The sequence below is a fragment of the Papaver somniferum genome, chromosome 3, assembly GCF_003573695.1.
Source record: "Papaver somniferum cultivar HN1 chromosome 3, ASM357369v1, whole genome shotgun sequence".
Lineage (NCBI taxonomy): Eukaryota > Viridiplantae > Streptophyta > Magnoliopsida > Ranunculales > Papaveraceae > Papaver > Papaver somniferum.
Genome location: NC_039360.1, coordinates 216998217 through 217010308, shown reverse-complemented (window position 1 = coordinate 217010308; position 12092 = coordinate 216998217). Strand labels below are relative to the sequence as shown.

General features: G+C 39.7%; 1 protein-coding gene across 2 annotated transcripts; it reads right to left on the bottom strand.

The window, feature by feature from the left end:
- Positions 1–1238: 1238 nt before the first annotated feature.
- LOC113358653 lies at positions 1239–11133 on the bottom strand. Of its 2 annotated transcripts, XM_026602267.1 has the most exons (10): positions 10944–11133; positions 10639–10782; positions 10181–10516; positions 4474–10035; positions 3482–4352; positions 2687–3375; positions 2252–2390; positions 2066–2147; positions 1858–1975; positions 1239–1717 (listed from the first exon to the last, which is right to left on the bottom strand). In XM_026602267.1, exons 2-9 carry the CDS (start codon positions 10687–10689, stop codon positions 1873–1875), a joined length of 7833 nt encoding a protein of 2610 aa, XP_026458052.1. In that variant the 5' UTR covers positions 10690–10782; positions 10944–11133; the 3' UTR covers positions 1239–1717; positions 1858–1872. The 2 variants fall into 2 exon arrangements, with proteins under 2 accessions (XP_026458052.1, XP_026458053.1); XM_026602268.1 differs by lacking the exons at positions 10639–10782; positions 10944–11133 and having other exon boundaries at positions 4474–10046; positions 10181–10323.
- Between the last annotated feature and the right edge of the window lie 959 nt (positions 11134–12092).

Here is a 12092-nt window from a genome sequence, read left to right as displayed (position 1 = left end):
GAAAATATAAAGCTTACAAAGGCTAAGTGATTGTAAACTTCTGTACAATGACTCAATCAGATAATCACCTTTAATCAATTAAATTTGTGTAAAATAACTTCAGAACATAAATTTGTTTCATCAATTGGAGAAGCAATATTACCAAAAAAAAATAAAAATATGGAGAAGCAGGAAATTTAGAAATTAACAAACCCCAAGTAATATACTTGTTGTGAATAGAAAGATGAATTAGTCTTCACTGTATGCTTCTATTTCTTTGAGTAATTTAGTAACTTCATATACAAGTTAGAATTTCAGATTGAAGTTTAGTTTATAGAGAGATGATTGAGAGAGATCTAAATCTAAAAAAGAAGAAAAAAAAATGGAGGCTATAATGACAACAGCTGCCGCAAAGCTGAGAAGAATAGGGTTTATAAGGATATACTATCATTGCCTCTTATTACAAAATACCCTCTCTTGCAATATCATCCATAAAACTAATTCTTGGTCCCATTTCTACATTTCAAAAACCTGTCAAGTTGAATGGTGCAGCAGAGCCTTAGGTTAGACGTCAACTAAAGAAGATATTTATTAGAAACTGCAGACCGAATCCATTTCTTTCGTTGTGTTTAACCACACAAAATCAAAATGGCCACGTGGATATGACAGATTCTGTTGTGTAATACCAGGCTAACACAGCGCCACGTAAGATCGTCGTGTCACGTTAGTTGAGGAGTTGTTCGAACAAGAATAAAGTAGAGATTCCTTGTTGAAGATGTGTGAGCAGGTCTTTCTCTCTTTCCTTGAGTGTGTGAGCAGGTCTTTCTTTAAAGGATAGAAATGTCAAAAGGAATTCAACGGAAACCCTCATAAAGTCGGTGAAATCGGTTTCTAACACAGTCAGGAACCACAGCGTTGTCCCTCACCTTAGCTATATTTCGGATAAAAAAATTCAGATATCCCAAAACTAGTTTCGAATAGTTTTTTGGGATGCAAATTTGAAAGCATTTCGGAGATTCTGAATCCACCAGTGCAACATTGACACATTGTTTCTAGAAACAGTGTTGCATGGCAGCACTTGCCCGTTTATCCTTGGAGCAGATTAATCAGTTTTACATCCCGTGTATTACCCTAGTAACAATGGCTTTACCCGTTTAGAAGACTAGATGAACAAATTACATAGTCTTTGGACCATCTTCCATTTCCAGTTTAACTACTACACAAACAATGTTTTACATACATAAGAAATGCTCAAGAGATTCCAATGGCCAAAACACAATAGAAATGTTGCACAATACACAAAAACACCAATACCAACCATTACCGGATTGAGGTATCTGAACTGTTCCATATAAGACAAGGTATAGAACTCAAAATATATCTATCAACAATATACACCATTTTTTATTAGACTGTAAAAAGTAACAAAACATTCATCTGTCTCTCTCTCTAAATCTTTCTTTCTATAACGATGATCGTGAAGATGGTGGCATGACTTATTGAATGCAACGCAGGCACTCTCTGTGATTCAATAGTGACCAAAAAAATAAAGAACACAGAAACAGTGACAAAACTGAAGCTGCCTGGTTGAGCTAAATAATCAATCAACATGAACTCTGACGCTAATCTAACAAAGAATTGGTATGTTTCCTACAAATAAGTATACGGTCCGCTAGGGTTTTTAGGGGAAATCATGATCCTCCAAGTTGTACTGAAGAGACCATTTGGATTGTCCCAACTGCAAAAGAGTATAGAGTCAAGAGTCAATAAGTCACTGTTCATTTTATATGTTCTATAGAAAATGGATAATTGAGTTTCTTAGTTAGTTCATGATGATAATTGAGTTTCTTAGTTCATGATAAAGAGGCATTCACTTACCATGTGGGACTTTTGTCATACTATCCAAGCTGCCAGCAGAGAATGCACAACAAACCAATATAAGATAATTCCAACCCGTAAAGCAGGTTGTCTCATCAACGCCCGATCACATGAAACCCTGATCATCATTAAATGAAGAAAAGAAGTCTTTTAGGGAGAATTTCTAACAAACTTTTAAACGAAGATGAAATATAGGATTCATCATTACCACAACCCATCCACCATGTCAGATACAGGTCGGGTGAATCTTGGAACAATTCTCGAAGTAGTGAGTGACTTGAAACCATGAACTGCACAACATAAAGGGAGAAATGGTATAACAGTTCTCAGTAATTCGCTCATTCAGTGATTTGGGTAATGCAACTACCAAAACATAAGGAACAAGAAAGCTTGCCTTTATCATCATCGTCATCAATTAAAGCACTCGCTTCTTGATCCATATCTATGGCTATGGCAACCTGATCACTGTTTCCTTTACGTAAACTACGCACATGTGATGGAACTAAGGCCCCAGCAACCCCCCTTTTGTTTATCTGCAGTAACACACACAGGTTAAGTACCCAGTTAGCGAATTCAGTTATCAGTGCAGAAGCCTTTAAGTTCTGGATTTATTTTTAACTCCTGACTGTATACATATAATGCAACAACCGTGATTTTGGCGGAGATCGAGATAAAAATCTGAAACATAATCAGTCACTAAAGCTAAACGTTGAGCAATACCCATTTGAGGATAGACCACAACCCAAGAGAACGAATCCAACATAGATAATTTCACAAAAAGGTTTACTCAAAGCAAGTGTAGAAAAAGAAATATTAAAATCACACGTACCGTTGGTTCAACTTCCACGATCTCTGAGGAAGTCATGTGAGGTGTTTCTCCAGGACCTCTAGCACCTTGAAGTGAAGCCAATTGCAATTCCTTTTCATGTAACAAGCTTTCAAGGGCTTCCCTTCTATGTTGCAGCTCTTCCACCTTAGTCCTTTCTACTTGCAAAAGAGCTTCTTTGCTTTGAGCCATTACCCGAAGATCCTCTACTTCAGACACAACAGATGTAATCTCTTTCTCAAAAATCTCTTTACAAGCCTTAATTTGACCATTCCACTCCTTATCATCAAATTTCAAATCCACCCCAAGACGTGAGACCAGCAGATTCAACCATGTGAACAACTCATGCATTTCATTTGAATTTCTCGTACTGCTCTCATGTGATGTAGCTAAAACATCACTGGTGCACCTAGTGACCTCTTGTCGCAGAAATGAGATCTCTTCGTCCCGCGATTGTACTTGGGATTGAAGATTTTCAACCTCAGAGACAAGACTCTCCGAAAGTTGACGAAGCTCTTCAAATTTGCTTACTGTGGTGGAAAGTTTAGCCATGGTCTTGCCACGAGAAGCTTCGAGGTGTTCCAAAGCAAGATTCTTTTGTTGTAAAAGCTTTTCCAACTCCTCATTCCTATTCGTCAATTCTTCCATCTGAGACTCTTCCTCGTCAAGTGCTTGCATAAGTGCCTCATTTTCTGCGCAATTCACCAAATACAAAGTTCAAATACTAAGGTGTAAGACAGAATATGTGAACACAAATTATTAACGAGACCGGCAAATTTGAGAAACGGCATAACTTACCCTGTTCTTTTTTAGTGATATCACCATTCAATGAATTGATCCTATCATGCAACTCTTTGGAGGAGGTTTCCACATCTTGCAGCTCCTTCAGTCTTGATTCGAGCGCAATTTGCTCTCTCTGCAGTTTTTCCACCTGTTTCTCCAAATTATGAACCTGGGTTTTTGAAGATTCAAGATCTATCAAGTATTTATTTGCAATAGCTTCAGCTTCCTTGATTTGATTAACTAGCTCGGTGCATATCTGGTTTCCTTGCACGTCTTTCTCTTGCAGTGCATTCTGTAAATTTGAGATGGTGGTTTTCAGTTCTTTTTGGCTGTTCTCTACTGTCCCTAACTCGAAACTAGTTAATTCCTTCACAGCTAACAATAAGGTATATGCCATAGTCCTAATACGCTCTTCCGTAAATGGAGCGTTCTTGTCAACAGACTCTCGACCATCGATGGATATCGGAAGTTTCAAGTCCACCCCACGTACTCCAGAAGGCAAACCATTTCCACCAATATGTGCATTACAATTCTCAATTTCCAAAATTGAATTGCTACATGCTTCATACAACAATTTGAAGTTTTCACGCATCGAAATGATATTGGTATCTTTTTCCTTGGCCGCGGATTCTAGATTACTGATATTATTCCTCATCAATTCAAAAGAATCTTTCTGCAAACCTATGTCTCTGTAAACAGACTCCATAACCTTAAAGAGGCCCTTTGCTTGTTGATCAGAAGACATGGAGTGTTTGTATAATCTTTCGCTCAGATCATCAATTTCTCTTATGCAATCTTGCAAACCATAGCCAACGATACCGAACACTTCAATTACTGTACTGTCATCAGAAAGTTCTTCCAATGAGCCAGTAGCAGGAAACTTCACCTAATAAAACACGCCCAAACAAGAGTAAATCATCATACAAAGGAAACAAAATCCTAGCAGTTTATGGGATACAAAAATTTCAAAATCAAATCCACGGCATACAAATAAAACCTAAAATTACCTCGTCCACCGAGTTCTTTGATAACACACAACAAGGAGCAGTAAAAGGAAGTTGACGTTCCACTTTTGTTCCGTCCTGTTGGAGGAAAGCTTGAAAACCTGTCCCCAAACTTCGTAGAAGCTCCGAATCCATGGTGAAAAAATTGACCAGCAGATCAGTAAAACCAAAACATCCTTTTTTAAGCTGATCAATTCCAGTTTTTAACTTCATGATTTCCATAAGTTCGTTCTTTCTTTCTTCTGTGCGAACAGTAGTGAACTTTTCAAGACGTGAAAGAGCTTCAACTCTAGCATTATTTACTAAGTCTCTTTCATTGGCAAGATCCAAAAATGCAGCTTCTGCCTGTGCTAAATCCTCCTGGAGATTATCAGCTCTTTCCTGAACCTCATTCAGTTCTGCAGCAAGTAGCTCAGCTGCTCTTCTGGATTTCTTCGACTCATTCTCAGAAGAGGCTACTGCAGCCTGCAATTCGTAACATACTTTCCCAATCCTTTCCAGCTTATGAACTGGGTCACTAACATTCAAACCATCGCCGACATCAACAGAATTCACAACATCACATAATCGAGTCAAGGTCTGCCTACTATCCAGCAAATTCTGCTCCGTCTCTGCCAAACGATTCTTTAAGAATAGACTCTCACGTTTTAAAGCTTCTACTTTCTCTGGGTACACTGATAAATCCCGAATTTTTTGCTCATACGATACACGACCATCTTCCCGCTGGTTCAGCTCACCTTTCAATCGCTCAACCTCAGTGTTCAATACATCAATGTTTTGTTTCAAACTATCACGCTGTTGCACCAATGCTTTTCCTTTCCGGACTGCAACATTTAATTTCTCTCTTGCAGCACCCACCTTCTGCTCCTCTTGATTAAATCTAACTTGCAGATCATCATTTCTTTTACCCAAGGATTCAAATTCCACAATCAAAGACTGATATTTTTCAAGAATCTTATCTTTCTCTTCTTTGACTTCTGCCAGATTAACCAAAGCCTCCTCGAGCTGTTCCTTCAGAAGCATAGTGTCCTTCTCTTTGGAGTTCAAGACATCTTCGAAACTCCGCTCACCAAATGTATCCTCTGGACCACTGTCTCTATCTGTATCTTGAAGCACATGTTTCCTGGGAGAGAGAGCCATGTAGTTGTCAATAAGTTTCCTCAGAGATCCTTCTAAGCGGTCGGTCTTGGTACAAGAATCTGCCCCTTCTGGTTCTGGACTGCCTTCCTGCAATGCCTCGCTAATCAAAACCTGAAACCTGTTCATGTAATCTTCAGTATGAGGTCCATCCTTATTCTCAACATTATCAACCAACTTCTCTCGCAAGTCAGTTATTTCAGTCAGCAACCTATCTTTCTCAAGCTCAAATTGAGTGGCTTTCTCTGACACTCTCTCAAGTTCAAGAGTGAGGCTCTCCAGTTTCTCAGCAACAAGCTCCTTTTCGCGTGCTAAACCTTGAAGTAATTCCTCATGATCTGAGACTTTCCTTTTCGATTCTTCCAAAGTGGATGTGAGTGAATCACAATATGCTTCATAGTTGTCGATCTTCTGGTGGAGCGAATCTCTATCATGATGGGCCTCGGAAAGAGCCTGCCCTAACCACTCAATCCTATCTTCTGGCTCCACTGACCTCAACTGTAACGGCATGTCAATCCTGTCCAACACTTCTTCCCATCTCTGCACAAGATTACTCCTTTCCATCAAAGATTGTTCCAACATTTCATTCTGCTCCGCCAAGCCATAGAATTTACTCTGAAGCTCTTCGTAGTTTCTTCTCAGTTCATCTAATCCAGAATTTGAGGTTGGCTGCACATCTTCCTTCCAGTTCTCCATAACAACAAAACCAGCATCAGAATAAGATCCTCCTCCTCCAGAACTTTTCTGATCCCAATCAGTTGCAGGCAATGAATTCCCAGCAACTGATCTCGCTAACCACTCGATCTTCTCGACAATATCTCTGGGATGAAAATGCTCTGGCAAATCTATGTCTTCAAGTATCTCTTCTATCCTCTGAAGAGCAGAATCTTTAACAAGAAAGGATTCTCTTAATGCAGTAGCGGAATTCCGTATGTACGAAAGTTCAGATTCTAAAGCTTCAACACGTTCACCTGCCTCTGAATAGGACTTGAGTTTGGTTTGAACGTCATAAAGCCTTGATTCTTTCAGCTGTAGCTCCATTGAGCACCTCTCTAGCTCAGTCGACATCTCTGAAAGTGATTGTTTTAGGCTGTCTCGCTGGACAATCAAGCCTTTTCCCTTGGCGACGGCTATACTAAGCTTCTCCCTGATTGAATTCACTCGGTTCTCTGACTGCTCCAGTTCAGCTCCCTTTGTTTGTAACTCGACACGAGCAGCTTCAAGATCCTCGTCCATTTTCTTTATTTTTTCCTTCAGAGTCTGAGTTTCATCAGCATGGTCGGAATCCAAGGAGCTTAACTGATGCAGCTTTCCTTGTAATTCACTCAACTCTGTCACCTTAGAGTCCAACTCCTCTCTCAACAAACTCACTTGCTGACTAGCATTAGTGTAATTTTGAATAAGAAAAGCAACCAAAGACTCCAAGCGTGAAACTGGGGACACTTCCGAGTCCTTCTCAGTGTCCTGCATCTGAGGTAAAGCTTCTACATCTTCCACTAGCTTGAGAATAGGGTTAATATCAATATTCTTTTTCGCTAATTCTTCAATATCATGCTTTCTGTTCACCAACTCCACTTCAAGTGCATACTTTGTAGACTCAAGCTCATCCTTTATCGACTCAAGTTTAATCTTCTCGGATTCAAGCTCATCCTTTGCAGACACAAGTTCTTTATTTGCAGATTGAAGTAGTATCCTGTCTTCTAGAAGCTTACCCAACCTCTCAATGAGTTTTTTACAGTTATTATGCGGCAAATGATCATGGGGAGTCTTATCTTCTAAGTCTGCTGCATTCCCTGTTCCATCTTCAAGGGAGCTGATTACCAATTCTCTAAGATCATCATAAATTGTCTGCAGGATCCCAGTGGCTAATTCTTTTTTCGAATTCAAGTCTGAAAATTTCTCATTCAGATCCTCATAAGAACTACGGATTGCCTCATTGTCCACGTAAGCTGCTTCGAGTTTCTTGTCCAAATCTTCAGATGAAATACGGGTTGCCTCATGGTCTTTGTAGGATGCTTCAAGTTTCTTGTGCAGATCCTCATACGACCTACGGGTTTCCTCATGATCCTTGTATGCTGCTTCGAGTTTCTTGTGCAAATCCGCAATCACTTCAGTGGCGGCATTCACTGAAGCAGCCACACGAGAAACCACATTAAGTGATGAGCCCGCTAAACTTGTGGAGGTGAGCTGACTACCGGTACAAGCATCAAGCTTGTCAATCATATCAGAAACTGTAGCAACAGTAGAGTTCCATTCTTTTTCTAGAGCATCTGCCTTGTCTGCCACTTCCTTCTGCATAATTTCTACTTGATTTAAGATAACATCCCTCTTTGTGTCTGCATTTTGTTCTATTCCATGTAAATGAGTTAACAATTCCTCTATTCTGGATTCATATTCTGCCAGTTTGTTAACAAGCTTGTTGTTCTTTGCTTCCATATGGTCAGAATATCTTTTGGAGGCTCCATAAAGATCCTCGAGCTCACTTAATGCCAAGTTCGCAGTTTTTCTACCCTTCTGCTCTTCCCTGAATAGCTCATTGGCTTTCTTGGAATTCTGATCCAACTCAGCCAACAGTGCTCTCAAAAGCCTTGTTTGTTCCTTTGCTGACTTAAATGCTGGTTGTTCATCTTCTGCCACTTGCAATGATTCAGCTTCAATGTCATCATGCTGAGCCTTCGATTTTTCAAATGCTTGAATGAGTTTTGACACCCCGGGTGCAGGAACTTTAGAACTTGACCTACTTAAAGATACAGAACGTGATTGCATCCCTTCAATCGCCTTTTCAAGTTTCTGCAAGATCGTCTTAGCGCCCTCAAACTGTATATTCAGGGCATCTAAATCAGCAGAATTATCAACATCCTCTGTTTCAATATGCTGAAGTGCAGGCTCATCTGTACCCTTGAGAGTTGTGGAATCCGCCGCCAAACCAAAAGTAACCTCTTCTTCACACCTCTCAGTGCTTTGGTGAGAACATGCATCACTGACTGAACCAGATGGGACTAAAGTAGGCACATGGGTACTTTCTTGAGGATCCGTTACATCCTTGGCGTGCGATGAAGTCCGGACATTATCACTCTCAATCTCTTCTACTTTGGCTCTATGTATATCTAGATTGCTAGAGAGAACAATGTTTTCCTCAGTGAGTTGTTCGATATGCAACATTGCTTCTTTTAGATCGATTTCAAGCTGCACATGTTTAGCACATTCTGCTGCAAAGCGCTCTTGATGTTCAATTAGCTGAGTGGAAAGTTTCCCGTTTTCATGAACAAGATACTCTTTACCCTCTTCAAGCATCATTCTTTCATCTGCCACTGAAATTAGATTCCCACTTAATGTTGAGTTCTCCGTTTGTAATGCCTCCAGTAAATCCCTGCACTGTGCCAACTCCACTGACACATTCGTCAACTCCTCATTCGACCTTTCAAGCTTCGACTGCAACTCAGTAGACCTAAATGAAATTTCCTCAACCTCTGACTTCGCAATAAGAAACTGGGTTTCAAGATCCTCTTTCCCAGCAGACACAGCCTGGAGCTCAGTCCTACACTGTCCAAGCTCCTCACTTAGGGTTTTCCTGGACTCCACAGATTCACTGAGTAAACACCTAAGATTAGAGACTTCATTTTGTAACTGATCGTTCTGTGCATCAAACTCCATCTGGAGGTCATTCTGCTCAGCTAGTTGCAAAGAGAGGAAATCTTTTGCCACATTTGATACATAGAGTTGTTCTTTGAGTTGCTCCATAGAATCTGCAAAGCCATCCTGGGTTAGAAGCGCATCTTTCAATTCTGCCTTAAAAGTTGATGGTCCCAAGCTGAATAATAATCTATAATCTTCTTCCTTGAGCTCTCTAAGCACTTCTGCCAGTTGATAGAGATCCACTGACCCCGCGTCTGAGAGGAAACAAGTAGTCCGTCGTCCATATAAGACATCCGTTTCCGCCTCCAGCGATTTATCCAGGCTCTTACTAACAACTATAACATCTTCTTGAGGAAAGCCAACTGCTCCTTCTAACTCAATATCTGCTTTTGACCCATGCACTGGATCATGCTCTAACGCATCAGCAAACTCCGGATTTTCTAAACAAGACAAATCTGACCCTGCTTTTCCTGGAGGCAGATCTAGTTCATCTGTAAGATTTATGCCCTGAGTTCTGCCTGTCTCTATGGTAGTTTCAGCTGATGCAGTCATGTCAAGAGTTCCTTCCTCTCTGTGGGTTGCATCAGACTGAAGAGAAGAACCATCAGCGTGATCTCTTTTTGACTCGCCTATCGTCTCCCTGTCATGAGATACCCCAGCAAGACTTTCGCCACTTATATTCTCGTCTGACCTGACAACTCCAACTTGTATACTGTCACTGTCTTGTAAAGTATCGTGGCCTTTTTCACCAGTTCCACCATCATATTGAGTCGAACCTGAACCTTCAGCTTCCTGCATTGTCCCTACCCAGCAACAAATGAGAATTCAATTATACATCAAATCCATGCATTACATTACTTCTTCCACTCTTGACTTGCTCCATGACTAATGATCGATAACAGACTACAAACAGACTGAGCAAAACATATTTCCTTACCTGATATTTCCTTTCAAACTCAGATGGCATCCCCCCTCCAACATCCACTGCAACAGCAGAACTCTCCTGCAGCCTACCTTGTGCAATCTCCACATCAACATTCCCCGACTCCCCATCACGCGGTAGTGTAGTTTCAGATGGTACAGAAGAATCAACCTCTGACACACTATGATCTACTGGAACCGAGTTTTCTACAGAATCTAGTTTAGCAGTCGAAGCCTGTTTTGATTGGTTCTTGTCTTTGGCTTTAGGAGTCGGCAAATCCGCTTCTTTTTTATTATCAGTCTTACTACTACTACTTCCTTTAGTGTCTTTTTTCTTCCTATATTGTTGAAGCTAACAAAATAAAAAATAAAACAATCAACCAAATGCCGAAGCTATGCGAATTGAAAACCTAGAGTTTCAAAGTGAAAAGCAAAATGTTTAATCTCTATACATTCAAGTCAATTAGAACGAACCTTTTTTCTTCCAGCAGCAAGCATATCAGCCTGCTTCTTATTCTTGTCCATCAGATCTAAGAAACCCCAATTTTACCCAACACTTGTAATATCAGATATATCCTTCCTTCACCATCAAATCACACCTCAGAAGAAAAAAAATCACTGAAAAAAACAGAAACAATCCCCCATTAACTCAGAATTTCTATCACTACGGATCATTTTCTTCAAATAATTTCGATCAATATATATAATAAAAATCAGTTTGATTTGATAATTGCAGCAAAAACATACTGAATAATGAGAATCGAAGTCCAAATACATACCAAATTTTGAAGTGGGGGAAGGATGAAACCCTGGAAATCGAAACGCTTTTGTTCCTTCGATGTGTCGGTTGATTTGTCTCTTTCTCTCCCTTCGGATCTAACGCGATTAAATTTCGATTTGGTTTTTTTTCGGTAAGAAGAAAAAGAGGAAAACGAGTAAAAACAAAGAAATGCCTAGATTTTGATTATTAGCTTTGGAGTCGAACCCTAGACGTGACGGTTATACAAAGTCTTGGACTGTCACCTTTTATTTTTTTTAATTCCTTTCGATGGGGACTTTTGGGTGAGGTGGCATGATGATGTTACAAGTTAGGGAATCAAGAGTTGATAATATGTTTTTTTTTTCGTACTTTTGAAGATCCAGATGAGTTTGCTAAAGTAGTAATGGCTGTAGCTTCTGTAGAAGGGAGACTTTTAACCTTTAGGGAGAAGATAGAACAAGTTAGATTGTCAGATTTAGATTTCACTAAAGAGTTTATTTAGCTAGAAAGGTTGCTCCTTTGGTTGGTGAAGTCTTAACTTTAATTGGGCCTCATGATGGAGAATATAAGTTTTTTGTGATTGTTGATGTGAACAAGCTTCTTGTGAAGAAGGTTGATGTCTTGGTTACAAATTTAAGTTGTGGGAAAGATACTGTTAAAATCTATTATGAAGGTCTCCCTGCAAGAACTTGCTCTTATTGCAATCGGTTGATGCAACCTGATGGATTTGATTGTAAGAAGGATACTCCAAAGCTCAAGAGACAAAATCCAATGGTTGTTAGTACTAAAGAAGAAGCTAAGGCCTTTTTAACTTTAAAGAAGAACAAAACAAAGATGGGAAAGAATAAGGTTCAGTCTACAAATGAGTTTAATAGATAAGGAGGCCATTAATAAGGCTAATGGAAAGAGGCAGAGGATGGAAATTAACTGGGTTAGTCCAAATCCTAATATAAAAGCAAAAGCAGTGGTTATAGAGGAGGGAAAGTCAGAGCACTTAGGGGAGGAAGAAAACAAGGAAGCTAAAAAAGGTTAGGAGTTTGATGAGAATGAAGAAATGGAGAAGGAATACCGGAAACAAAGAGAGAAAGAAAAATTTGTGGAAAAAGTTTTAGCTGGGAGACACTATTTACAAGGATATGCATGGCTGCTAGCTGAATACTTTAACTTG

What these genes read in the sequence shown, in the direction of transcription:
- LOC113358653 (XM_026602267.1), bottom strand. Translation starts at nt 10,689, where the DNA reads ATGGACAAGAATAAGAAGCAGGCTGATATGCTTGCTGCTGGAAGAAAA. An exon ending in TTGCTGCTGGAAGAAAAAAG is followed by an intron (nt 10,517 to 10,638) that starts GTTCGTTCTAAT and finishes TTATTTTGTTAG; the next exon opens with CTTCAACAATATAGGAAGAA. An exon ending in TGATGACGATGATGATAAAG is followed by an intron (nt 2,148 to 2,251) that starts GCAAGCTTTCTT and finishes TATGTTGTGCAG; the next exon opens with TTCATGGTTTCAAGTCACTC.